At 42.4% G+C, this 22,907-nt stretch overlaps 1 protein-coding gene across 2 annotated transcripts in view; it reads left to right on the forward strand.

The window, feature by feature from the left end:
• dop1a (DOP1 leucine zipper like protein A) overlaps positions 1 to 22,907 on the forward strand; it is a 28,275-nt gene continuing 5,368 nt past the window's right edge. The window contains exons 1-28 of one of the 2 annotated variants that reach the window (XM_067602315.1): positions 1 to 370; positions 2,744 to 2,939; positions 4,115 to 4,296; positions 4,394 to 4,564; positions 5,847 to 6,036; positions 6,187 to 6,285; positions 6,723 to 6,822; positions 7,974 to 8,083; positions 8,934 to 9,048; positions 9,188 to 9,308; positions 9,545 to 9,664; positions 10,463 to 10,580; positions 11,586 to 11,615; positions 12,767 to 13,012; positions 14,701 to 15,232; positions 15,402 to 15,685; positions 15,771 to 15,923; positions 16,009 to 16,109; positions 16,296 to 16,561; positions 16,752 to 18,876; positions 19,174 to 19,285; positions 19,564 to 19,746; positions 20,868 to 20,993; positions 21,131 to 21,265; positions 21,732 to 21,787; positions 21,927 to 22,031; positions 22,271 to 22,337; positions 22,594 to 22,738. In XM_067602315.1, coding sequence (XP_067458416.1) covers positions 2,802 to 2,939; positions 4,115 to 4,296; positions 4,394 to 4,564; positions 5,847 to 6,036; positions 6,187 to 6,285; positions 6,723 to 6,822; positions 7,974 to 8,083; positions 8,934 to 9,048; positions 9,188 to 9,308; positions 9,545 to 9,664; positions 10,463 to 10,580; positions 11,586 to 11,615; positions 12,767 to 13,012; positions 14,701 to 15,232; positions 15,402 to 15,685; positions 15,771 to 15,923; positions 16,009 to 16,109; positions 16,296 to 16,561; positions 16,752 to 18,876; positions 19,174 to 19,285; positions 19,564 to 19,746; positions 20,868 to 20,993; positions 21,131 to 21,265; positions 21,732 to 21,787; positions 21,927 to 22,031; positions 22,271 to 22,337; positions 22,594 to 22,738 — 6,130 coding nt within the window. In that variant the 5' untranslated portion in view covers positions 1 to 370; positions 2,744 to 2,801. The remainder of the gene's footprint in view (positions 371 to 2,743; positions 2,940 to 4,114; positions 4,297 to 4,393; positions 4,565 to 5,846; positions 6,037 to 6,186; positions 6,286 to 6,722; positions 6,823 to 7,973; positions 8,084 to 8,933; positions 9,049 to 9,187; positions 9,309 to 9,544; positions 9,665 to 10,462; positions 10,581 to 11,585; positions 11,616 to 12,766; positions 13,013 to 14,700; positions 15,233 to 15,401; positions 15,686 to 15,770; positions 15,924 to 16,008; positions 16,110 to 16,295; positions 16,562 to 16,751; positions 18,877 to 19,173; positions 19,286 to 19,563; positions 19,747 to 20,867; positions 20,994 to 21,130; positions 21,266 to 21,731; positions 21,788 to 21,926; positions 22,032 to 22,270; positions 22,338 to 22,593; positions 22,739 to 22,907) is intronic. The other variant, XM_067602316.1, reaches the window with a different exon arrangement.

A 22,907-nucleotide genomic window follows, 5' to 3' on the forward strand; every position in this document is an offset into this window, starting at 1 on the left:
AGGCGGAAGAGCAGTTGGACGTACAGCTAATCTGCAGTGCAGTCTGGGAGCTGTCAGTCGTCTTTCTCGCTTTGTATTTCTGCCACTGGAAGCTACTGATGAGCTGTTTGTTTACACGCAGCGAGGCAAATATGAAGAAAAACAAGAATATGTAGAATATAATCGCCCATTGTCTGCTACCAAAGCCTGTAAAGAGACGTGTCTTGTGTGAGCGGAAGACACCGGGCCTGCATCTCCATCATTTAAACAACCTGCTGCCAACCTGAGCTAGCCTGCTAAGTTAGTCATATTATTGACGTTGTCAGCCGTTTCTACTCGTCGGACCGGGCCTCATGATTGAATGACAGTTGCTGGCCAGTAACCTATAACGGTAAGCTTTTTATACCAGCTTGAATTATTGATGTTATTAAAGCGCTGTGTAGGTTAGCTGTACACAATGTTACCTCACGTAGCTGGTGACAAGATAGCTGTTAGCTCTCCCACACAACAATAATGGTTGTAACGCGTTTACCAATATTAATATTTCGTGAATATCCCGTAACTAAAGGCGCAATATTTTAGTTATATATGTGTGTATTTATTTTCCACAATAGAGCGTTACTATATGTAAGCAATGGCTGGACGACAGGTGTGAGTACCTGTCCACTGTTAATTGATACGTTGTTTTTGTTGACACTTCACAGCCTTGCAGGACGAATTCACAGTTTTTCAAGTCTGTCTTAAAACCACAGTCAGGAGCCCAAATGAACACTGAAATAGGTTTTTCTTGCTGTAATCAATTCCCCTGTTTATACTGGCTAGTAAAAGATCCCTTCAGAATGTACTTACAATGTAAGTGAGGTGGGGCCAAGATCTACAGTCCTCCTTCTGTGCAACAATGTATTTAAATGTTTATTTAAAGCTAATAGGAAGTTTCAGCTGTCCAAATGAGTCAAATCAAGTAGATATCTTTCAATGTTACAGTCTTTTTAGTGCCAAAGTCTCTTTTTGTTACTATACTTCCACTGCAGCTCAACAGGGAAACACTGTCCGAGGAAACACAAAGAGGGAATTTGATGCTAAGAAGACTAAATATGGCAGATATTCACTTGACATGACTAACTCAGACTGCTGAAGCCTCATATAAGCTTCAGATCAACTTTTAAATACATTTTTTGCACAAGATGACTGTGTGGACACAGTGGATTTTGGCCTCCATCACTTACATTGAAACTGACTGTTGTTTTAAGACAAACTTGAAAAATTGTGAGCCTATCCTTTAACTCAAGTTTGTGAGAGCAAAACTGCCAGCTGATGCATAACTTCACTTTTCCCTGAAATTTCAACCGAAGTCACTTTGTATTACTGAATAAGTATCTAGACTTCCTCTCAAATGCTCTTTAAAACATTTCAGACTCATTCAGACTATGCTGTGGACCTTTTTCACTGTGGTCATTTGGCCATGTCAGAGCAGGAGAAGCTCAGGTGTGATTAATAACATTAATTAATAATGGCTGCAGTGTGCACGATGGCTTGCACTGATGGTGTCCTGACACTTGAATTGGAACTGAGTCATCGTTTATATTAGTTCCACCTGGACTTCTGCTATGACCAATCCATGAAAAGGTCTATTCTCTTGTGTAGTGGGCAAAGCTTACTTCTAAAATGTCAATTACCTTTTCTAAATCTGATTGAGCCCCTCCTATATCAGATATCTGTATAATCCATTTGGTTGGCCTGGTATCCTCTACTTCCACTGAAATAATTGTGAGCTTCAGCAAGCAGTTATACAGCTAAGATTTGTGTTGAAATGATTTGTTAATAAGTTGTTCCACTTCAAATGGCTGTGTGAGGAAAATAAATGACATGTCAACCAGAAGATGGCCTTCGCATTTTGGCATTAGAGCTTGACCAATAAATCAGCCAGGCCCATATAAATCTGTCTAGATATTGAGAATCACATGCTGAGTTTTCTGGTTGACATTCTTCATAGTGGACTGTGTGTTAATGCAAAGTCACACTGAAACTGAAACTTTTTAACTGGAATTCTTCAATACTTCAGAAATCACCTTGGGAGAAATATGAACTGTATATTATAATCTGTCATATGAAAAAGTCCCACATTACATGTACAATTACTGTCATTGTGTGGTAATAAATTATGAATATTAATAGCTTGGCTCAGCGCTGTTCTGACTCATTTAAGGTGATAAGACACATTGTATTAGGTGTGTGTACATGTGCTAGCAAGTTCGACTACATTTCCAACTCCTATAAAGGAGAAGGATAATTGAACAGTATTTATATTTCTGTGGAAGCTTGTCAGCCTGGATGATATGTGTAGTCCAGACTCATTCTTCTCCTGTTCATCAGCCGCAGAAACCTTTTGCCTGGAAAGGCATAAAATTAATGTTTTCCTGAAAGATTGTAGAAGTGACAGCAGCAGCATTGTGGGGAAAGTTGATGACTTCTGCTCTTCTTTCCAAACTTTGCAGATTGTTTTATTCTGTTGGTCATTCTATGATTCAGCACATCAGTCATCTTGCTTCACTCTCAACCACATAAACCAAAGTTAGTAATGGCTGTTCATGTCAGACTTTGCTCCTCCTGATTTATATGACTCAGTCTATTACAATGGCTCCAGTTACTCCCTGGCAGATATTGGATGACATGCTACTCACCGACTAATAGGCTCAGGCTTTTTGCTTCACGGTCAAAAAGTCCTTCATGTCTTGTCTTATCTTTTCGTTTCTCTTTGTTGCAGGTGTGATGTCCGTATGCATGCCTGGTGTTTGACATTAGCATAAGAACCACCCAGGAGAATGAATGCAGAGGAAGTGGAGCTGCTCAGTGACTCCAAGTACAGGAACTATGTTGCAGCAGTGGACAAAGCCCTCAAGAACTTTGAGTACTCCAGTGAGTGGGCTGACCTCATCTCTGCCCTGGGCAAACTCAACAAGGTAATGATCAGACAGGCCACAGCTTGGCTTACACTGCACGAGATTACAAGTTGTAGAGTACGCAAAGACGCATACATACAACACAGAGGTGTATATGTTCCTGAATAACTAGATTATCAATTGTCATTGGTTTCAAAATAACTAGTGTAGCTGGTCACCCTAATTGCATGAGTTGTAACATAAAGATGTAACGTTCTCATGACTGCTCATGTGGGTCTGACTATGTTGTTCAGTGGACCACAACTCTTGGGACTGTCTTTGAGAAATTTATTGCCAAACATTTGCAACTGTAGTTGAAAGAAAGAAATAAAACATTCCCAGGGTCTCTCTTCCATAAATGCTCTCTGCACTTTCTCGTGGGAAAGTCCATGAAAAGAGAGCATATAATGCACACTAGCATTACAAAACAATTCATTAAATGGAAATTACATAAATAAATAAAAAGGTTAAAATACTTTCTTTCAGAAAAATAAAAAAAATAGCATAAGCCCACATCATACCTGTAGTTGTAAAGAAACAAAACATGAAAAGGATTTTTTGTGTATAAATGCTCTCTGCACCTGTGTGATATCATGAGCAAAGTCACTAAAAGCCCTACGCCAGCAAACATGGTCTCATCAGTACACGCAGCCCTGCTACACACATGCCTCCACAAATTTCTCTCTCAATTAGCACAGTTATCCATGAAAATAAATCAAATTGCAGCTCTAAAAGGTAAACATGTCAAAACATTCAAATCACACTTGTTTTAAGTACGTAACACATATATAACAAAAAACACCAAAAGTAAACAGAGCAAAGCATACCTTCATAAGGAAAACAGAAAGTAAGACTCACAGCTGTACAACAAGTACAGTTTGTACAATACTGTAAGACAATTTCTATATTTTCTGCTATAATCCAGAACATTTCCCTTTATATAAAAGTGTCAGATCTTTACATGAAACCATATTTACTCCCATAAAAACAACAACATAGGAAACATAACACCAGAAATGCTAACCTTGAAAAATAAAGTCTATGCTTAAAAATATAGCACATTAACATCAAACTACTACACATATGCAAAAAGAGCTGAAACCATAAAAATCTGGAAACACATCACATCTAATCTTGTGTGAACGGCTGTCACACTGTTCTCGCTGCATGCCTCATTTTTTTGCATCCTGTTTCAGGTTTTGCAGAACAATGCAAAATACCAGGTGGTTCCTAAGAAGCTGACAATAGGCAAACGGCTGGCCCAATGCCTCCACCCTGCCCTGCCCAGCGGAGTCCACCGCAAGGCCTTGGAGACCTATGAGATCATCTTCAAGATAATTGGACCCAAGCGGCTGGCCAAAGACCTCTTTCTATATAGGTGATACTGTGCTACCACTTACAGTTTCTAGTAAAGGCACATAGTTTTCTGCTGGTGTCAGATCTTATAATGAACCATATCTTCTTCATCACTGCAGCTCCGGGCTCTTCCCTTTACTCTCCAATGCCGCCATGTCTGTGAAGCCTGTGCTGCTGGGGCTCTATGAGACGTACTACCTGCCCCTGGGGAAGACCCTGAAACCAGGCCTACAAGGTCTCTTGACTGGGGTTCTGCCTGGTCTGGAGGAGGGCTCAGAGTACTATGACAGGTAAGAAGATGGAGAAGAAAGCACTTGGAAAAATGATGATGTGCACATATGAGTATTAGATTAGAACTGGCCATTAGGAGAAAGCTTTTTGTTTAATATGGAAAGGAAATGTTTGCAGATTGTATGAATGATACATGAGATATGAGTCATTGTAAAATTGATGTTTCACCACAGCACGATATCAGACAGCCTAAAACATCTTTGGTCTAGTATGCAAGGGTTACTAACCAGGCTGTTCTGGAAACTCTGAGCATATTTTTCATTCATTTCAGTTATTCAGATGATTATTTGGTCATCTAGTTTGGGAATGATAGCTCAGTGAGAAATTAATGTTGACACAGTCACACTCAAATGCTCTAGAGGGCGCTGCAGTCACAGGTTAAGCCATGCTGGCACGAATGGCCTAGAGGAGGACTGCATCATTGGGCTTTTTCATGGCCTTTCAAGTTGTTTTAGCAGGAAAAGCACAGGAATGTTATTAGTCACACCTGTGCTATTCCTTGTTTGTTGTGAAATAGACCTATTTGTCAGGGTCAACATATATACTGTTGTATTGTTTTTCATTTAAATTCAAACAGCAGATATTATAGTTTTAGTACTTATATATCAGATATGCAATACTTCACATTCTTCCTTTGAGTTAATTTTACTTATGTCATGTTATGACGTGTTTCTGTGTTTGATTTCTGAAATAGTTAAAAATAATAAAGAAAAATAAAAGAAATCCTTCTCAATTACTAGAAGTGGTAAATCTCTCTCTCTCTCTCTCTCTCTCTCTCTCTCTCTCTCTCTCTCTCTCTCTCTCTCTCTCTCTCTCTCTTTCTCTTTGGTACCTTTGGTATCTTTTTCTGACTGTCCAGGTACATTAGTTTGCTGTGGGCAGTTTAGTGATGTCACATTACAGAAAACCCCTCAGAAACACCCTTTAGACTATGATGGAGCAATAAAACCATCTGCTAAAATTATAAAAACTATCACTAATGCAATTACTACTGCAATTCAGTAAATACTGTGATCATGTAATTGTGCTTTCAAACATGCAATACTCCAACACAACCAACATGAGAATGTACTGACTGCCTCCACCAGCACAGGGCAGTCAGCCTGCCAACAGTATGGAAAGAAGCGTATTGCAGCTTTAAACAATTATTTTCTCTTCTGAATACCAGCTTTGTTTTGTGGAGTGCATCACTGCATTGTGAGTGTGATAGGTGGTAAATGCTGGTGTTTACCTAATAAACATATTCACTCTGTCCTGTCTGTGTTTTTTTCTTTTCCACAGAACCAACACCCTGTTGGAGAAGGTGGCTGCAGCAGTGGAGCAGTCGGCTTTCTACAGTGCCTTGTGGGGCAGCATCCTGACCAGCCCTGCTGTGCGTCTACCTGGGGTGTCCTTCGTTCTGCTGCACCTCAACCGCAAGCTCTCTATGGAGGACCAGCTGTATGTCATGGGCAGTGACATCGAGCTCATGGTATGAGACAGACAATCAGTACAAGTAGCCTTTGTCTTTGATTTTGATTCATTAAACAGCAATCAGTGTAATGTTATATAAAGTTCTGTATTTAGTTTTGTGTGCTGTACATAGCCAGGTTGAATAACAGTGTGTTTCTTTTCTCACAAGGTGGAGGCAGTCAGTACCTCAGTCCAGGACTCAAGTGTGTTGGTCCAGAGGAGCACTCTGGACCTGATCCTTTTCTGCTTCCCCTTCCACATGAGCCAGGTAAGGAAAGCTGATGTGTCTATGAAACTCCAGGCCTGTCTTGGAACTAATGATGTGTGTGTGTGTCTGTCTTACAATTAAGAGCAGCCTAAAATATCTAACTGCCAGATGGTGATATATCAGTTAGTACTGCCATTGTTGTTTTGTTTAAGATATGTGAGTGTGTGTGTCTGTGTCTTTTTTTTTTGGGCATTTGCACATGCCAGCCACGGTGGTGACTAATGCTGGCTGCTTATTAAATCCTTCACCTCAAAACATTTCTGGACCTGTCAGGGCCGGGACGCAGCTTCTGTCTGACGTCTGCAGTCCTCCCCCCATAATAATGTGTGTGTATGTGTGTATGTGTGTGTGTGTGTGTGTGTGTGTGTGTGTGTGTGTGTGTACGAGAAGGATAGAAAGACAGTCACACATGTTCTGATCTGTTTTGTTGTGTTCAGGCGACTCGCCCTGACATGATCCGGATCCTGTCAGCAGCTTTGCATGTGGTTTTGAGAAGAGACATGTCCCTCAACCGCAGACTCTACGCCTGGCTGCTGGGTGCGAAATACACACAGAATCACAGTACTGACACTCAGATATCAGGGTTCCCGCTCATCATGTAGTTTTTGGAATATTGTAGAACTTATAGAGATACTTTCCCTACAGGAGAAAGTAAGAAAAAATGTATGTGGGAAACTCCAAGAATATCAGATAATCTTTAGAAATTGGTTACTCCACCAGAATATGCCCAAAAGTGTTTTCCCACCGCAGTAGATTCACACATTTATTAACTTAACTGTTCACAATGCTTGTATAATTCAACAGGGAAAGCATTAATATTTATAGGCCATGAAACCACCTCTGAGTTATGTATACCAGAGTTATATACATTCTACATTGACCAGTATGGGAACCCTGATATACAAACACATATTTGTTCTGTTTTCTGATGTGTGTGTACACACTAGGTATATGTGTGCTTTGTTGCTTTAGTGCTGCATTTTTCCCATTTTTTTCTGTTCTGTGAAACATACAGTAGAGTCCAATACTGTAATCTGCTGTGGTCATTGTCTTACTTCATTTTCTCTTGCTTACAACTCACTGCGGATGAACATGCTGGTAAGTGTCTGCATGACGAAGGATGTGTCAAGCTTATACTCTTATCTAAAGCAACTTGTTCACGACGTTTGAATATCTAAAATTCCTGGATCTCCTGAAAGGACAAGAGTGAAGGTCGAAGTCTTAAGTTAAACCACACAACACGATTCTAATGCCAGATTCTGGGCCAGTCAGGGTCGAGAAAGGGTGATTTCTCCGCCAATGGCTGGGAGACAAACATTATAGCATCTAATAGTGTCAACAGGGTTAGGACGGCCAACTCTAGCTGTTTGGCCCAGTGTATTTATTTTTCAATCAGAACTGATTTTATAAGGTTGAATCTAGTTGAGCCAAAAAGCTCTTTCTGTCCCAAGGCTTAAATCTAATGGATTTCTGGCAGCACTCATTAGGAGTTTACAAACGGAATCAATGCAACAAGATGGCATATTTACCAGCAATGCTCAATCATACTGATAAATTATGTCAGTAAGGATTAAAACTCCATTTGCCCCACTCTGGATAAGTGTTTTGCTTCTTGCTTTGTGCATTAATGTACTAGATGTACATCTAGGAATTCATTCAGTTATAACTGCATATGTTTGTTTTTGAAGGCTTTGACAATAATGGGGTGATGATAGGCCCACGCAGCACTCGGCAGAGCAACCCAGAGGAGCATGCTAGCCACTACTTCAACACCTTCTCTAAAGACATGCTGGTCCAGGTGAGCTGTGCATTTAAAGCTAATACAAATACAGTTTGTCAATGAATAGATGGTTTCTTATGTCTAACATAAGCCTCCAAAAAAATCCCCAAATCAGATGTCTCTGCAGATTGGGTATGTATACAGTGTGTGTGGGGTGTGTGTGCTGGGGGATCGCCTGAAATGTGGCAGATCTGACCCTCTTTTGTCTGCCAGACAATTAATCCGTCCCCTTTAATTTTTCTCTTCCACACCTCCCACATTCTCTTGGTGTTTGCATATATGTCCTGCTCCCTTCTGCTCCTATTCCCAGCAGGGTATGCTTTGAAGCTCACCGTCCTCTCAAAGACTTTTACACACACACACACACACACACACTAGTGTAATCTGTCTTGTCATGCTCAAAACAACCCTGACCTTCCTGGCATCTGATATGCTCTGGTACACCAGGGGTTGGAACAGGGGAGCACAGAGAGCAACCAGGAGGGGAAGTTTTGTTTTTTTTGAAGTATTTTTGTTTTTGTTTGCTTTTCTGCCATCTGCTCTGAGATAGTTATTGGAGCTCCCTCCATTGGGAGAAGGTTGGTACTACAGGGACCGTCTGTTCCAGGCTTCAGCCCATTATGTGGCAGACGAAGCGTGAAACACACAGAAAAGAGAGAATGATGAGGAGGAGGGGGGGGACTCAATGCAAATATGAGATTGCCTCTGCCAAATATTATAGGAAGCAAAATTTAAAAAAAAAAAAAAAATCAAAAGCAAATGGATGTGACCTCAGCCGTGTCAAAAGTGGCTCTGGAGTTTACAAATAGGTTTGTGTGTCTGTGTCTCTGTGTACGTATGTGTGTGTTTTGTGTATGTGTGTTTTCAGGCGATGGTGGGGATCTTGCAGGGCAAGGCCCGAGGCGGGGAAGAGGAGAGCATTCTCATGCATGACCTCAAGCCGTTTCGCATCCTCATCAGTCTGCTGGACAAACCGGAGCTTGGTAACCGGTTTATTAATATGTAGACACCAACAATCTAATTAGTGCTGTTAATATGTATATAACGATTCATGTCACACAAGCAGCCTGAATTTATCCACTGTGTATATCATCCCTAGCGTCTGTATGTGTCTCTCTCCAGGTCCAGCAATCCTAGAGGATGTTCTGATTGAGGTATTTCGTACTCTACACACACAGTGCCGAACAGAGTTGGACCTCCAAAACCAGAGTCCATTCAGCAAGGACCACACACACCTCAGCAGGTCAGTCCAGTCCACCACCTTCTTTTTGTACCCTGTAGACATTAGGTAGAACAACGGGATGTGTGTAAGACAGAGTTCAGTGATAATTCAATGTTGCTGTTGTTTATCTACTTAAATTATTAATTCTGTATGTGTAGTTACATACTATTAGGGTCTGACATGGCCTGCTATGTTATTCTGGGGTAACCATGGATATTCATCATGATGTTAATTTCTCCCTTCTGAATCGTTCTTAGTAAACTACGAGAGAACAAGAAAACGGCAGAACTGATTAAAACCGCCAATCTCCTGTTCAACTCCTTTGAGCCGTACTACATGTGGGACTACATCGCTCGCTGGTTTGAGGAGTGCTGCAGGTTTGTATGTTAAAACAAATACATTCAAGTGGCCACTTTATGAGGCACTCCTAGCTGCTATCAGGAACACTACCTTGTGTATGACCGATGGCCTACATACCAGTGAAATCTGGGGAAAACTAAAGCCACTGTCATGGTTTTGGTGCCATCTTGAGATAATGATGGGTTATCCTGCTGGATGTTTTCTTTTCATTAAGAGTAGAAGGGATGCCACTGGTCTGCCACTCTGTTTCAGTACTCAGTGGTAACAATGCTCAAGTGCTACTAAGGGGCCTGATGTGTGCCAGGATACCTTTCCTCACACCATTACACCCACACCACCACTCTGCTGTTGACACCAAACAAGAACCATACCTGACAGAAAGTAATTAAAAAAGGTATAATGTTTAGCACCTTGGTTTGCTAATTAGCACCTAAATGCAAAGTAAAGCTGATGGAAATGCCATTAGTTTTGCAAGTATTTGGTCATAAGGCAAAGTATTGAACAAACAAGCTTTTACAGTTCATCCTTTGGGGATCATGAATGTCTGTACCAAATTTCACAGCAATCCATCCAATAGTTGTTGAACCATATAAATAAAAAAACAAAAAAGTCAACATCATGGTGGCAGTAGAGATAAAGTCAGGGGATCGCCAAAGTCTGCAGGATTCATCCTCTGGGGACCATGAACGTCTGTAAAAAAATGAAAAGTCATGGCAATCCATCCATTAGTTGTCAAGATACTGCAGTCTGGACCAAAGTGTCGGACATGAAATGAGAAATGAAAAAAATGATTTTAAAAAATGCCTTTGTTGCAGGAGGGCTCTGAACGTCAGCACACGTGCACCGCGGCATGCTGGGAGCTTAGATCCTACAGACCTCTCATTGGTGGAATTCTGTCAGCTGGTTGATTTCCTGCTGGATATTGTTTCCTTGGTGAGAATCTTTTTCTTTCTTTCTCATTCTTTCTTTTTCTTTCTGTGTTTGTCTGTCTTTCTTTATTTGTCTCTTTCTTTCATTCTGTTTCTTGCTGTCTGTCTTTCTTCATTTATTTGTCTTTTTCTTTATGTCTGTCTGTGTTTCTTTTCTTGCCGGCTTGCTTTCTTCCTGTGTGTCTGTCTCCCTTTTTTTCCACTATCTTTAATTTCATTCCACTGTGGCTTTCATTTACGATTAAGTTATACCTCACTATACTTTTATTTTTTTTTAATCTTTTCTGTATTTCTTTGTCTGTCTTTGTCTTTATAGCTCAATTTTTCAATTCTGTCATTTTGTCTCTGTGTTGTTTAGTTTTTTCGTGTTTCCATTTCCCTTCATGGATCATTTTCCTCTTTGTTTTTGTATCTCTCTCACATTCTGTCTCTTCTCCGCTCTTCCTCCTCCCTGCGCAGTTCCCGTCAATGCTCGGGCTCGTCATCTCTTTCTCTGTCCTTCTTGGCTCACACACCTCCTTTGTTGATCTAATTTGTTCCCTACAAGAACCTTCCAAGTTTCCATCATTCACAATTTGGCCTCCATGTTGTCAGATTTGTTATCCAACTCCATTTCTTGGTCCAGTCATGGGATGTCACTGCCACTATTAGGGTGTGTGTGTTTTCCTCCTCTCTCTATGTATGTGTGTATATGTATGCAGTTCTCACACAGGTTCTAAAACGCCTGTGTGTTGAGTTTCCCTGCCGAATATTTCTTTGCATCCCTTTAGAAATATGCTTATCTGTATTGTATTTCCAATCTGAATAGTTTGGAAATCCCTCAGTCTTTTATTACCCTGTTTAAATGCTTGTTTGTGTGTGTTGAAAAAGAGAGAAAACCTTGTGTTCTGTGAGTTTGTTAGCAAGGGAGTGAAAGTGTGCGTGTGTGTGTCTCTGCAAACAAAGTGTAGTGTGGCCTGTGCTCTGCTTGCTCCTGTCTGTTCAAACTATCTGCTCTTTCTCCTTGAAGCCTACTAGAAGCATGAGGGTAATCTGCCAGGTAAAGTACTGCTCTTTCCTGCTTTTTCACCTCACCCTGCTTCACTGAGGCTACGATAACATTTCTGCAACGTCCTGCCAACATCCCTCAGGCCATCTTTGTTCCTGTCCTGCTTTGAGTGATCATTTCAGAATGATTGACTGACTGTCACATTATAATGCCAAAAAAATGATCCTGAAGAAGAAGTGGGATTATAACATGTGATGACAACATCACCATGGCTGTTTGGTGTGGATCTTGTGAAAATGAAATCTCCGCCCAGTGTGTCTGTGCAGTCTGTTAAGCATGCATGCAGTTATATGCTATTGCAGTGCTCACATATTTGTAAGAAATATGTTTTTATTCACTCCATGATTTAATGCTTATTTTATAACTTTGTTATTGTGTCTTTTGCTCATTTTTCTTTCATAAAAGTGTGTATTGCTTGTTGAGTCAAAATACTAAAATATGGAGAAAAGAAGCTGCTGCATTCTTAGGTCCTTAAGTCCAATGTATTTAATGATGAAGGCATCAATAAATGCTTGCGTTGGATCTAAGTCTGCAGAGCTTTTTTTCTTCAAGGCAGAAAAGGATAAAATATATATATTTTAAATTAAATAAAGATCCAACATGAAAAAAATGGATGGGAGAAATGCCTTTTGATAGTGTATTTAACAAAGTAATGTTAATGTTAAAGTAAGTAATGTTACTTTCTTATGCTTTTTAAGGAAAATGTTTTCATATTTTTAGACTGAAACTTGTAATAGCAGGTAATTCAGTATATTTAAAGTTGACCACTTCCAGGTTACTTGTATAGTGGAAAACCTTCTGCAACTGCATTAAAATATGTACATGAAAATTCTTTGTTTTAACCAGAAAAAAACGTTGATTAATGAATATTGAAAAAATAAATAACAAATAATTATGATATTCATGCATTGGTTGATATGGTGAAGATAGAAGTGAAGACAACCAGAGAAGCGATAAAAAGATAATTCTTGTTTAATAACATTTAATCAAGCAAAATATATTACATACATTTTGAAGTCCAGCAGTAGCCTAATTAAGTTAACAGCCTTAATGACCTTATATCAAGTTCACCTCCTTCCACATAGCCAGTAACTGCACTTGAAATTCCTCACCTCACCTCTGTGTTTTTCCAACTTTTCCAGGAGACGTACATAGAGATCCAGACGGAGCATCTTCCTCAGCTGCTGTTGCGCATGGTGGCGGCTCTGACCGGTCACCTGCAGGCCCTGGGTCTCGGGGAGCTCACTCACTGCCTCCGTCTTTGTTCCAAGATCCTCAGCAAAGTGCAGCCCCCGCTGGTGTCCCCTCTGGCCCTGCCCTCTGGCCCCCAGGCTCAGGGCCTCTCCAACTCAGCAAGGGATAAAACCAGAGAAAAAGAAGACAAACGGGTGAGTAAAAGGGTTATAGATGTTCATTAAGAATTAAATGTTAGTGTTTTTCCTTCATGCAAAGAAGTTAATTCAATATGGCATGTTATTCCTGCCACTTTCAGAGTGCGATCTCATAATGCACAGTTGTTGAATAGTATCTTTGACAGTCAGACCACTCCATAATTATCCAAAATGTTGAGCCTGATCTCATACACAATCGTATTAACTTTTACATTTCCACACATGCACACTGGGAGCTTTCCATTTTAACTTCAGTCTTTAACTGATAATCACTGGACAGCTGTACTGTATGGCTCCCTTTATCACCTTTTGGATGTGTGTTATTTGGTATGGATACAAAGACACGGGGCTGATAAGAGTATTTGTTCCCTTTTTGTGGTCAGTCGGAAATGAAAATTGTTCACAAGTACCAAAACTGGCACTGCTATGCCAACCTCTAACTTAAAAAAAACATCATTGCCAGCTGATAATTCTGTTTTAGACTCTGATCCTTTAACAGTCTTTTGATAAAAGCATTGGGCCTGTTGTTGCCTCAGTCAGGGCAAATCCCAGTTTGACCCACTTGACCCACTTCCCTTACAAGTTACTGCCCAAAAAGCGATCAGTTCAAGCTCTGATGGTCCCTGAACAGGGCCCCCTCCGGCTCTTGTTGCCTACTGCCAGTCTCCTGCCCCAAGCTACAGTTGGCTGTGTGGTCCCACGACTGGCCCTGCCATCCCACGCTCCCTCGACACAAGCCATTTGAAGACTTGTTCAGAACAAATGCTTCATTGGCTGTCCTGGTCCTCCTGGTTCCTGTCCAGCGACCTGGTTGGTTAAGTGTTTGGGAGCTCAGTGAGGCATAATTAAGTTCAGTCGGTCCGTTCCATGCCCAGAGATGGATATGGGCTGGATGGATTGAGCTAGGCCCATTAGGGGCAGGAACAAATAGAAAGACAGAAGACGGTTAACCAACAGCTGAGCCCGGCTCGCCTTTTCTCTCTAAAGAAGAAGAGGAACAGACTAGCCTGTGGCACCTCCTGGGTGAGCCGTCTCCATCAGAGTGGAAAACATTCCACATACATCCACTGAACGCTATAACGTCCCCATCCCCCACCCTGAGGGGCATATAGAGAATGTGCTATCTAACGTGCCATCTGAGTCCAGCCTCCAGAACATGCATGATGCCCCAATCAAAAGCCCTCAGGCTCCCAAAGGCTGACTATGACAAAGAATTGTAAGAACTTGTAGCTCTGTCAGTCTGTCTGTAGCAGGATGCAAGTCTGGTGTACAGTTCAATCTAAACAAGTCCCTCAGGTTAGACCCGACAGCTGTGTACAGCCTCACTATGTAAAGACTTGTATCTAAATATCTTTATCTTAATATTGTAACATACAACATTTTCATGATGATAAAAAGCACATACTCTGTAAGCATATGTGTATAATCTCATTTATATTATGTATGCTGTAGTTAGTTTATTCTGATTTTCCTTTGCAAATATGAAGACAATCAGCTAATGTCACATTCAATATATGATTGGCAAAAGAAGAATCCATATAAAGTACAGTATCATGGTCACAAATGTTATCTGGTAATGTAAATAATCTGCACTTGGAGTTTTCTTTGTTCATGGCTTGTTACACGTCTTCTCCACGTCTTGCTGACCTTCTCTTGAACGCCTATCTTCCTCTCTCTTCCTGCAGGCTCTCCCTGCTACTCTGGAGGTACCTGGCAGTGGGGAGGTGTTCGAGGATGGGGAAAATCCTCCCAGCAGTCGCTCCTCTGAAAGTGGCTTCACAGACTTCGTCCAGTACCAGGGGGATGGCCCCGATGAGACAGAGCGAACACCTCATCCACACCCAGCGCTCAAAACAGGCCGTCGCTCCTCAGGCCCAACTCAGACCAAGCCTCTGGACAAACCAGTCATGCAATGCTGCCTGGAGCATTTCCAGCAGTTTCTCTCCCGCCTCATCACCTTGTATATTATCCCTGGACAGGCGAACAAAGTTGAGGGTGAAAGAAGGGAAGTCATGCAGTCGGGGACCCTGGTTTCAGGGGGATCACAACACAGTGAGCATATGGAGCAGACAGAATCATGCTCAGGATCTGGGTTAGTCCAGAGAGAGCGTATTGCTGCCTTCACTGCTGCCTGCCAGCTTTTCCTAGAATGCTCTAGTTTTCCAGTGTACATTGCAGAGGGTAACCTGAAGGCCTCACCTGCACAAGAACAGTTTGGTAAGTACAAAAAAGAGTCTGTGATGATAAATGAGGGAAGTGTCTGTTTTTTGGCCAGTTTTACAATAAATATACTATTGTTGGAGCAGTATCAGTAAGTGTGTGAGTATTTGGAGTTCGGAGATAAAGATGCACTATATTTAAACATATCCCTCCTTCATCTATACAGACAGCGAGCAGGTCCGTCTACCAGTGTGGCTGCAGACGCTGATGGATGCTTGCTGCCTGGCCAGTGACTTCTGTCTGCAAGGTGTGGCCATTTCCCTACTCATGGACCTAGTGGGACTCACCCAGTCCGTTGCCATGGTGACCGCTGAGAGTGTGGCATCTGGTGGCAACTCCGAGTCCACCCAGCCCATGAGCCCCAGCCAAGGTCGAGTGGCTGTCGTCATCAGGCCCCCACTCACTCAGGGAATCTTAAAGTACATCGCTGACAAGACAGACTTCTTCAAGGTAGAGATCCTGTGGCAGATTAAAAGAGGAACTATATAATTTTTTAATGGTTTTGACCTTGTTCAATCTGCAATCTTTTGCCCAGAGTGTGGCTCTGATCCTGTGGGACCAGCTGAGTGAAGGAACACCTCAGCACCATCAGCGCAGCGTGGAGCTCTTCTACCAGCTCCACAACCTGGTGCCTTCCTCCAGCATCTGCGAGGACGTCATCAGTCAGCAACTCATGCACAGGGACAAGGTAAACAGCAGCACACACACACATAGTCAAACACACAGACAAACACGTCTCCATAAAGTCCATGCTGAAGCCCCTTCTCTTTCAGAGAATTCGGCTGGAGGCCCACGTGAAGTTCTCTGTGCTGTGGCATTTGACGCGAGATTTGAACATCACCAAGTCTTCTCCTTTTAATCGCACGTTTGACAGGTAGGTCTGGATCTGTCACATAAATGGTGATCTGTTTATTTCTAGGTGTCTACCATTAGTAGAGTTGCCTTTTGCAGAAAGGTGTTACAAGTTGCTGTCTTGTGATTCCCTGTCCTTTTCATTTTTCCTTAATCCTTCTGTTATCCACATCACTCTCCCCTCTCCACTTTTTACTTTGCCCTCCAGATCTCTCTTCATCATGCTAGACAGTCTGAGTTATTGGGATCCATGTAACAGTGCCGTTGGTCGGGCTTGGCTGAATCAGGTCCTTCAGAGACATGACATCGCTCGGGTCCTAGAGCCTCTCCTCCTCCTTCTGCTTCACCCTAAGACCCACAGAGTTTCCATTCAGAGGGTACAGGCCCAGCGTCACTGGGCCCAGGTCTTTCCTGACCCACCTGACCAGGAACCATCAGAACCCATCTACACCAGGGACTCTGGCTTCTCAGAGAGTATGTAATGACTGTTAACTCAGTTTTTTTTTTGGGGGGGGGGGGGTTGCTAATAGTGAGTGGGTGCTTTAGCACATCCAATGTGTTTTTACATTAGCTCTTTATGATAAGAACATCTTGAGGCATTTTTTTGTCCTTGTAAAAATATCTTTTCTTGTCATTCTTTCCTCTTTTTTATTCTTTTCATTAGACTTCAGTCAGATCCAAGCACAGAGGGTTGCACAAGAGGAGCTCCGCGGTCTTGCAATGGGTGATATGGAACCGTTCTGTCTTACTGTCAACCCACTGAGTGACAGCCTGTCCTTACTGAGCCTGAGCAGTGAGAACTTACACATAGCTGGTGAATATCAGCCTGCTGACCAACAGGGGGAGCACCAGAGCTCTGAATCTAGTGGTTCTCATTCATCTACAGTAGAAAACGGCAGCTTTGAGGAGCCGGAAGGTATCAACAACACAGTCAATGGCTCCGACCAACAGAATGGTTCTTCAGATGACCAGTTTGAGGACTCTATAGAGGAGGCTGTGTCCTCTGTTGTAAAAGAGCTGATAGAAAGGGTTCTAAGTTTAGTAGATGAGGGGTCTCTTGAAGTCCCATCTGAAAACTGGCCTCAGACAGACACAGAAAGCACTTCCTCAGATATTTCCACTGGTCCCCGTCTTGACTGTGGCCCTCCTCACGGCTCCAATCACCAGACTTTGCCGGAGATGTTGGCTGAAGGCACGCTGGAGTTCCTCTCTGGCACACCAGCTGATATATCGGCAGAGGATCAGCACAGAGAGGGCATCACCCGTCATAGTTCATCACCCTCCATTGTCACGTTGCCAGACAGCTCAGACCCAGCCACCCCGGACCACAGCCTGCGGGTGGATGACCCTCAGGCCCGCAAACGTAGCCATAGCAGCACCCAACTCAGCCTTAAAGGCAAGATCATGGAGAAGCTGGCAGACAAATCTCCAGGGGCCAAGCCCAAGACCAAGAAGTCTAAGAGAAAAGAGGAGGAGAGGCAGAGAAAGGCAGCAAACCAATCTGAAAAACTGCAGCCACCCAGTATTTTCTTCGGGGACAGCCTGGATCTAGAGAACTGGTACAGCTGTGGGGAAGGTGAGGTATCAGAGATTGAAAGTGACACTGGTTCACCCAGTGGGGGTTCTAGCGGGACTGTCGGGGGTGTCAGTGTCACAGGACGCAGATCTTCTTCTGCCCCACCTCGTTTTAACATCCATCCTCTCTACCAGCATGTCCTGCTCTACCTCCAGCTGTACGACTCCTCCCGGGCCCTCCACGCCCTGTCAGCCATCGCAGCCATGCTAAGATCCGCTCCCTCAGGGTTTGTAAGTGCTATCTCCACTACCAGCATCAACAACACCTACACTCCACAGCTCTCATTGCTCCAAAACCTCCTAGCCCGTCACAGGATCTCTGTCATGGGCAAAGATTTCTACTGCCCCATCCCCCAGGACTCCCACTCCCACACATTCCGCAGCGCCATGTACCTGGAAATCATCATTTCACTCTGTCTCTACTTCCTACGAAGCTATTACTCTGCCCACGTGGCAGCAGGCCCTCAGGATTTGGCAGGGAACCGTGCCATGCAGCTGACCAGTGTGGAGGTCTTAACTCTCCTCTTCAGCGAGCTAGGCAAAGTCACTGGCGGCTCAGCGAAGGGCTTTGCTAGTTTCATCAGCGACGTCTTGTTTAAGTGCAAAGTTCAGAAGGTGGTTCTCCATTGCCTGCTCTCCTCCATATTCAGCGCCCAGAAATGGCACGAGCAGCGGGTGGCAGGGGTCAACGTGGCCACAGTGGAGGAAGGTCTATCAGAGGACAGCGTTATCAACCTGTCAGAGGACCAGATAGACAGTTGTAGCGCGGTCCAGTCCCAGTTGCTAAGACTCCTACAGAGCTTAGTCGTACTTGAACATAAAGTCCTGGTTCCAGCTGAAGAAGGAGGAGAAGGAGGACCTGCGGGAGGAGGAGCAGGAGGTGGAGGGACAGGAGGCGGCACTGGCGCAGGGTTCGAGATCCTGGGTGGAGAAGTGGAGCATGTCAACCCTCAGCAGCCTATGACATCACTGCAATACCTCCACGGACAGCCTATCACAGCGCAGGGTATGTTCCTGTGTGCAGTGATCAGGGCGCTGCATCAACACCATGCATGTAAGATGCACCCACAGTGGATCGGACTCATCACAGCCACCCTGCCCTACATGGGGAGAGTGCTGAGGAGGGTGGTGGCCTCAGTCACTCTGCAGCTGTGCAGGAACCTGGACAACCTTCTCCAGCAGTACCTCTATGAGACCGGGATAACTGATACCAGGTATTAACATCTTACATGGATGCTACCGATGGGCCATATCATTATGATAACCCACATTTACACCTACATTCATGTGTCATACAGGCAGTACAGTGTTATACAATGGCATGGCAAGGTTTTGGTCACCAGATGGCACCCTTGACCATAAAATGCAACGACTCACTTATACACCATCCATCGTTTTGATTCATCAATTGTTCTTAATGCTTAACATTCAGAATGTTTGTGTTGACATGCTGAAAAATATTCATTCAAAAGAATATGTTGATTAACTTCCTTTTTACTTCTATCTTCTAGACCTCAGTGGATGGCTCTCTGCATCCCTCCTGACCTGATTCTGACAGTGCTGGAGGGGGTGACCGCCATCATCCATTACTGCCTGCTGGACCCCACTTCCCAGTATCACCAGGTGAGGGTGCTGTTGTACAACAACTGGTTGTAGAAAAATGCTCTTTCATACCTCTGTGAATGTTTATGACTACACGAATCTGCACAAATGTAGCAAGTTTCAATCCAGGCTTCCTTTCTTGTATTTAAGACATAGTTTTAATGCATTCATACATATGTGGTTGATATTTTCTATTTCTTTGTATAATACACTTATTTTTATTATTACTTTCTATGTAATATATAATACACAACTGTATAGTACCACAAGTACTGAACCTCTGGATGCATATCTCTCAGTTACAAGTGAGTGTTGACCAGAAGCACCTGGCTGAGGCTCGTTCAGGCATCCTGTCCATCCTTCACACCATCATGTCTTCTGTCACACTGCTGTGGAGCGTCCTCCACCAGGCTGACAACTCTGACAAGCCAGCTGCTGCCTCTGCTGCTTCCACTTCCAACATCAATCTGGGCTCTACTAAGGTATCCCTGGCAGCAGACAGTTATTCCATCAAAGATTCAGTGATATCTTTTAATGCATGTCTGAGCCAGTCCAGCAATGTATTAAAACAAGTCTTTGCCTTTTCATAATTGAACACATGCTGACAGCTGAATAAAGACAATATTTGACTGAACAAACTAAAAAATGAGAAGAGTTATCCTGATCTAACTGTTATATCACACTCATATTTTTTTTCATGTTGTTTTAAGCTTTACGCAAAGTAAATGCAAAGGTGGCCCATATGTTTTTCAAAATCCCATCTAATGATTGTTTTTTTTATGTTTTTTTTCTCATATTCAAGTCTAATTTGCAAACTTCTTCTCAGGGTATATCCCAAAATGTCTTGTGCAGCACATAACAGGGGTCATGTATAGACTAGGAAACTATAGTGCGGTATATACAGCAAACTGAAAAACAGTCCCATAGACAACCTGTGTGTGGGCAGCCTGACTTATTATGTTCTATGGAGAAAGAAACATAACTTCATGCATAATATTTGGATTAGTGGTCTCAACAATAAGAACAGAATCTCTGGTATAATTTTTTTTAATAAATTACTGACACTGAAGAACTTCTTTCCAGCAATTATAACTCTATTTTTCTGCAAATAGTTATTAGCCATGTCCAGATGGAATAATCTTCCGGAGGTGGTGGATAATGTAATTTTCACTGAGATAATACAGTAATTTTTATCCTGCCCGGAGAATAATTTGTAATCATTACAGTGTCCCTGCAGGAAGATTAATATAAGGCCAGAAAACCTCCCTAACTTAGTTTTGTAACTAACTTCCCTGTTTTGTCAGCTTGAGTATTTCAGGCAGGGTGGAGTACACAGTACTTATAGCAGCACTACAATTTGTATCAGTTGACATGATAGATGTAGAAGGTTGCATGTGATACATATCTGAAAATGCAGTGTCTCCCCAGAAGGAAATAATACAATGTTTGATTTATTTCTTTGCATTCAGTTGTGTTCTGTCTAACATGACACACTGCATGATGCGCTGAAATACGTTAATGGTGACAGTATGAAATTGTTTCCATAGTAATTAGACAGCTGTTTAGGTCTAACCTAACTTTCTCACTCACTTTTGTTCTACAGAACCTCCGTCAGCAAATCCTGGAGCTGCTTGGTCCAATCTCCATGAACCATGGTGCTCACTTCATGGCAGCAATTGCCTACGTTTGGAATGAGAGGAAACAAGTGAAGACTCCAGTCAGAAATAAGGTGAGTGTTGTAAAAAAAAAAAAGCATTTGATAAAAAAAATCTGCTCACTGTACTGAAAATGGATTGAAAGCCTGTTGACTTTTATCACAGTTCTGTGTGTACTTACTTTGTTTTCATGCGTTATTGCGTCTTTCAGGTGATTCCGTTGGCCAGCGAAGAGCAGCTGCTGCTGGTTGAGTTGGTTCGTTCGGTGAGTGCCATGCGCACCGAGACGGTCATGCAGACAGTCAAAGAGGTTCTGAAGCAGCCGCCTGCCATTGCAAAGGACAAGGTTTGTGTTTTAATTTTTGTTGCTGATGTCAATTGTACACCTGTATTGTTAATGAAGTCCATTAGCTTAACTTGTTTCATCCCTATCTTCCTCCTCCTTAGTAGAAGGCTACCAGACACTGCAGAGCTGCACAAGTATAATCACAGCACAAATTTTTTTGCGCAACTGGAGCAGAAGTGTTTGATTTTCAGTAACATGAGGAAACTAGTTCATGTTTAAATTGATCATATATGCATTTATGTCAGTTAACAGAAGCAGGGGAACAATAAGCCCTGTAGCCTGAAATATATAGTATGTTAATTGTTGTGCTTTTGTGCAGTAAATGCATTACGTTTAAATTTTGAGTGCAGTCTTAAGATTTATGTTTGTTGGTTTTTCACAAGGAGTTTGACTCTCATGTCTTTTAGTTTCACCTTGTCCACGGTCATTCATTACATTAATATTATTTCTTCACTCTTCCCCACAGAAGCACCTATCTCTGGAGGTCTGCATGCTGCAGTTCTTCTATGCCTATGTTCAGAGGTCAGTCCATTGCTTCCTGTTACTATTTAATGTAAAGGATGCCATTACTGCTTTAATCCACCTAACCTTCATGAAGGTCACATTTGTGCAGAGCCTTCGTATCTCTAAACTTTAATTTTGTGCCTTCCTTTTGTCCTAGGATCCCTGTTTCCAGTTTAGTTGATAGCTGGCCATCTCTGCTGGCGCTGCTGAAGGACTCTGTACAGTTAGGCCTGCCCGCCCCTGGACAGTTTCTAATACTGGGGTTGGTTTCTCTTTCTTCTCTCCTTTTTATTGTCATACTGGTGTCTCTATATCCTGACAACATCTGGAGATTCACTTGTACATTTATATTTGTCCGTGTGTGGATGTCAGCGGATTGCTCACAGTTAACTAGTCACAGTGTGGATCTGAATAAATCAGCCTGTAGAGACTACATCTTCTTCCACTTAATATACTTAAGCATATTTAACATGGCTACCCTTTTCTCTTTCTTTTCTCTAGAGTTCTGAATGAGTTCATTTTGAAGAACCCCAATCTGGAGAGTAAGAAGGACCAGCGAGAGCTGCAGGTAATTACTGACGCTGTCTAGACTTCAATTCACTCTCAATTGTTTCCATTGTGTCTTATAATTGGATTATTCAGTATTTCTTCCCTTTTAATTAATATAATATCCCTTTTGTGTAAATTCTTAGAGGCTTTATACCCCATAATGACAAGTTTCACTTTTGTTTCATGCTCTATAGTCATACAGGATTACAGAGTGAACCACAGTAAAATTACCTGAGTGACCTTGACTTGTAACTGAATATTACTTCTGTGTTCAGGATGTGACCCATAAAGTGGTGGAGGCTATCGGGACAATTGCAGGTTCCTCTCTGGAGCAAACCACGTGGCTGAGGAGAAACCTGGAGGTGAAGGCGTCTCCTCAGATAGTTGTGGATGGAACCAACCTGGAAGCTGATGTAGAAGGTATGCTGCTGGAGAAAGTCTCTCTTTTTTAATATTTGTGTACAGGGCAATCGTTAGTTTGGCAAGGAAAGGACCATTTTTGAGTTTATATCAGAGATTAATCTTCCTGTTAGAGATTAATGTAATCCAGCTAAATCAAGTGTAAAAATGAATCAGTATACGAGACACT

The sequence above is a fragment of the Thunnus thynnus genome, chromosome 10, assembly GCF_963924715.1.
Source record: "Thunnus thynnus chromosome 10, fThuThy2.1, whole genome shotgun sequence".
NCBI classification, from domain to species: domain Eukaryota; kingdom Metazoa; phylum Chordata; class Actinopteri; order Scombriformes; family Scombridae; genus Thunnus; species Thunnus thynnus.